The following is a 4,505-nucleotide window of genomic DNA, read 5'->3' on the forward strand; positions in this document are numbered from 1 at the left end:
CTCAGGATCACGAGTTCATTGCATGGAAATATACCGTAATTTAAACACGTAAAAATTAATATTTAACTATATTAAAAGTCGAATCTTAGGTATTAACAGTAATTCAGAGTCGAATGTCAAAAGTCGTCAAATATAAAGCAAGATACGTTCATTTTGGCATTTTGTAACGATTAACAAACAAGCTTCACTAATAAATATCACCCGTTGATTCAATTCCAACATATTGATCATGTCGGTCATTTCGTACATTAATTCGTTTTTCTATCAATGGACGTATCGATTGCAAATTCGTATTGTAAGTGAAAATGTTGTTATTTAACGTTTCGCGGGTTATAGTTTTACTCCTGTAATTATAGTGTCACGTATATTACACGCACCGAGCTTTGTGCGCTTGTTGAATGTTTACAGTGGAAATGCCAAGTGTTCTTACTCTTAAATTCGTTTTTCCTTATTCGCAATAAGTATAAAAGTCGATAGTAGTAGGCTGCAAAATATTATGATCGATTACGAAATTAGATATGTTCCTAAAACAGTTTAGAAACGACATATACACACGGCGTGTTAATAGCTGCCGAATGCAAAACGCCTTTAAAATACGTACTTGGGTCTTCCTCTCGTTTTCATACAATGGCAATTGTCAGAATGCTCTTATAAGGATTATCTTGCGAATTGGATACCGGATATAAGAAATCGTACAAATAGGGAGATCACGGAAAAAATAGAGTAACTCTGTCCGAATCTTATATCAAACCTATAAAATACTCGCCTCGTTTTCATTCATCGATGAATGAACATTGTTTCTTTACATAAATACGATCACGAAGCTTTTTCAATCGATCGAAGATTTCCATTAACTTTTTACAATTCTTATTTACTTAATAGACATCGTCAGTGACATATTGTCATGTGTAGAACTTTTTAACCATAATAAATCGGTGAATTCTCGAGTCCCGAACTCAAGATCGCAATTGTCTCTTATATCGTATCGTGCTATGCTAGAGATTAGTGCTTTCTTGATCCGATTTAGGTCGTGTAGTAGGCGGCGGCGGGGGCGGCGGTTGCGGCCTCGGCGGTCGCTGGTGAACCCTTGGTGAGGCCGGCTTCTGTTGCGGCGACTTGAGAACCGTCACCACCGTATTGGTCTGCGTTTGGACATCTATAATATTACCTTCCGATCTGGTACGTGTGTGCGCCTTCGCCTGCTGTTCACGCGGCGCGTCTGGCCTCTCGGGCTTCTCTGGGCGTTCAGCGCCGTATAACGACATTGACGACGGCCTGCTACCCACGCTTGGGCTTCTCTGCAAGTTCGAAGTTGCCGTGTTGCCAGTGCTCTCGCCCTGGATGGTGTTGTTCCCCCCACGCACTTGTATTATACTGACCTGTTGTTTGTCCACGGAATACACATGAGCTCGTTCCAGCGTTAAAGGCTGTAGACGATTTAAGAAAAAAGAAGACTTAGAGTTTCATCATAAATTATTATATAACGATATACATAACAAAGAATGCCATTAGAAAGCAAATATATACGCGTGAGAAAGCTTCAGATCAATTGCGGTGCAGCTTTTATTTCACATATAGCTTACGTTATCTCAAAATGTAATATCCAGGCAGTGTTATTTGTTGTCCACCCGTAGTAACTACATTTATAAATAATTATCATATATCTGTATAGATGAAACTTCAGCTGCGCTAAAATATTACTCACCCCCGGATCGGTTTCTACATTATCGTTAGTGGAACGTGGCTGTTGCCTCATAAGACTCGACGGGCGAATTAAACCGGGTGGTCGCTCAGGTATCGCTGGTTTACTGCTTATTCTTTCATTCGGTATTACGTTCGTATTACTCTCTAACTTTTTACGTAATTCGACTCCTTCTTCTACAATTAAATACAGATATCATCATAATCAAATAATATTTTATATTAAAATAATATTTTAAGAAATATTTTACCTGCTGTATTATGAACGATATTCGTTATACTTCTTGGTGCTGCGATCGGTCTTTTTCTTTCTAATGTGGTAGGTTTCTCTGTAGGCACTGGTTTTGGTCTCTGCACTATAGTCTCATTATGCTCCATTTCTGGATGGAGGTTAATGTTGCTAATTATTTTAGCAACACTTGTACTATCGGACGAGTTTCCATTTGGTTTCTCCTTTGCATTCGGTACATTTACTTTTGCATCACATTTCTGCTGTTCTTGGACACTTTTGTCTGCTTCATTGTAATTGAATACTTCACTTTGGTGAACGACGATTTCCTGCAACCGTTCGGGATTATCAGCAGAATGAACATCCGTCGAAATCAATTCTGACACCTGTGATTTCGCTTCCGTCTCCGAATGCTTCTCTTGTATGTCTCGTTTTTCCACATTGCTTTCGTGTCTTATCAATTCGGTATTTACTTCGTGCTTTTGACTTTTATACGTTGCTCGATTCAGAGTGGATGTCAAAGCTCTCGGTGGTTTGTCTGGTGTCGGTGGAGGTTTGTCATGTCGATCTGGAGTATTGCCGCTCGGCGGTGTTGGAGCTAGTTTATTCTTTCGACGTGCTGCTGGTTTTGGGCTGCCTTGCGTTGGACTTTCGCCGTGATCACTAAGACTACTGTTAGACATACAGCGGCGCATGCCGACAGTCTGATGTTCTGTATCATTAATGATGCCCCAAAGATCGCGATCAAAATCCACTTCGCCGGGAAAGAACCAATCTGCATACGTAACTAATTGGTCTACTATAAGACTAGAGTTGTTTGCTGTACTCATGTTCATCCTGCAAACATAACAAAAGCATGAGCAGTTTTTCTAACAGTGATGTGTTAATTATTCATTAAAGCATTCTAATACGAACACACACACACACACACACACACACACACACACACACAAAACGAAAGAATTGCTTACACTATTGTATTTGTGTCCTCTTGCGGACTCCAAATTAGATTTGGTGCGATTACGATAGCGATGTTTTGCGGCGTCATTTTATTTACATCTTGATTCTTCGTGAGCACAGCTAGAAACTTAATTAAAAATCGCAAGTTTTCCAGGTTCGCCGGTGGTAACTTGTGTAATACTTCCCAAAGAGCTCGTAATCTCATATCACTGTGTGAGATTTTTACAGCAGCCATCCATTCGGGATACAATCTGATGTATAACCATAGACATTATATTATATGTACAGTGATAATTATTGATTTTGATTGGGTGTAATATTTACTTGTACGTCAATAAAGGTTCTGGTAATTCCCGTAAGTATGATTTCAATGCGCCGGCAATAACATGTGGATCTTTGTATTCAAGGGCCGTCGTTAAAGTAAGACAGCAGGCATCCAGACTTAATTTGATTCGTCGTGATTTCGAGGCGGCGCCAGCTATTCTGAAAAGACCTTCCTCCTCTATACCCAGACGCAGTAACGCAGATACACATAGTTGTATGGGCAGTGCGATTTTTCTGTTTGTTACTCTAAGATGTTCTTCAAGAGGATATCCATAAACAGGTTTCATTTCATTGTCATCTGTAATTGTAATTGTAGTATAAGCGTCTTTTGCTTTTATTTTATGAGTTGTATCAATGATTTTACTATTATAAAAACATTTTTATAATTTAACTTACTAATATAGCATTCCAATCCAGGTATAAGATCTTCAAGACAATGCAATGCACTTTCATGATATGCTCGTTGAAGTTTTACATACTGAATAATCGTCTGAGCTAATTCAGTCTCACGTGACATGAGCTGGAACATCTCTGCTGCCAACTGATCTCGGCATTGCTCAACTTTCGATTCGGCATCTTCTAATTCTTCCCTCAAGTTTTCTATCTTTGTTGCTCCTGGGCCTATATAAAATATAACATAAACCTTAGCTATTTTAAATAATTATTTTTTAAAGCAATAATTTTTCTAGCATTTCAAAATCTTTATAAACCGCTTTGCATATGTAGAATAAATAAAAAAAATTTCATAATATAACAGTATATAATATAATACATCAAATAAAACAAGGAAGAAAATAAATCATTACCAGTACTAAGTTTACTATGACTAAGTTTAACTGCTTGAAAATATCTCGTTCTGGCACTGTCCATATCCATAGTAAGACGGTGCAGATTTCTCTTATGCTTCAATATATTTGGTACATCAGTGTCTAAAATATGTTGCAGCGGAGTAGCCACATATTGTTCGACTTTAGCCTCATGTTCCACGGCTTCGTTAGCCAGTGACAACTGCACTCGTCCACATTCTACCAGCGCAAAACTCATGAGGCCGTCCTCGCCAGCATTCTCCAACATAGTTTGCCCGAGTACATACTCGGGACATTTTTTCTAAAAAATAAAGGTTTAGCATATTAGCAATCATTTAATGAATTTTAGAATGAAAGCAATAAATATAAAGAATCTTTAAAGAAGTAATTTTATCTTGAAAAAAAAAATAAGTTCCTATATATATATATATATATACAATGGTGACATTTGTTTCATCGTACAGATTAAATTCATCTGGTTTTTT

At 37.9% G+C, this 4,505-nt stretch overlaps 1 protein-coding gene across 6 annotated transcripts in view; it reads right to left on the reverse strand.

The window, feature by feature from the left end:
* Positions 1 to 6: 6 nt before the first annotated feature.
* LOC108753553 (rho GTPase-activating protein 44-like) overlaps positions 7 to 4,505 on the reverse strand; it is a 7,489-nt gene continuing 2,990 nt past the window's right edge. Inside the window, exons 3-10 of one of the 6 annotated variants that reach the window (XM_018495219.1) lie at positions 4,021 to 4,321; positions 3,611 to 3,835; positions 3,215 to 3,512; positions 2,902 to 3,141; positions 1,953 to 2,767; positions 1,706 to 1,878; positions 1,380 to 1,427; positions 7 to 1,298 (exon numbers count right to left, since the gene is read on the reverse strand). In XM_018495219.1, the coding sequence (XP_018350721.1) occupies positions 996 to 1,298; positions 1,380 to 1,427; positions 1,706 to 1,878; positions 1,953 to 2,767; positions 2,902 to 3,141; positions 3,215 to 3,512; positions 3,611 to 3,835; positions 4,021 to 4,321 (2,403 nt within the window). In that variant the 3' untranslated portion in view covers positions 7 to 995. Of the gene's footprint in view, positions 1,879 to 1,952; positions 2,768 to 2,901; positions 3,142 to 3,214; positions 3,513 to 3,610; positions 3,836 to 4,020; positions 4,322 to 4,505 lie in introns of all 6 variants that reach the window. The other 5 variants (XM_018495223.1, XM_018495218.1, XM_018495217.1 and 2 more) reach the window with 5 other exon arrangements.

This window comes from Trachymyrmex septentrionalis, unplaced genomic scaffold (assembly GCF_001594115.1).
Source record: "Trachymyrmex septentrionalis isolate Tsep2-gDNA-1 unplaced genomic scaffold, Tsep1.0 scaffold7, whole genome shotgun sequence".
Classification (NCBI taxonomy): domain Eukaryota; kingdom Metazoa; phylum Arthropoda; class Insecta; order Hymenoptera; family Formicidae; genus Trachymyrmex; species Trachymyrmex septentrionalis.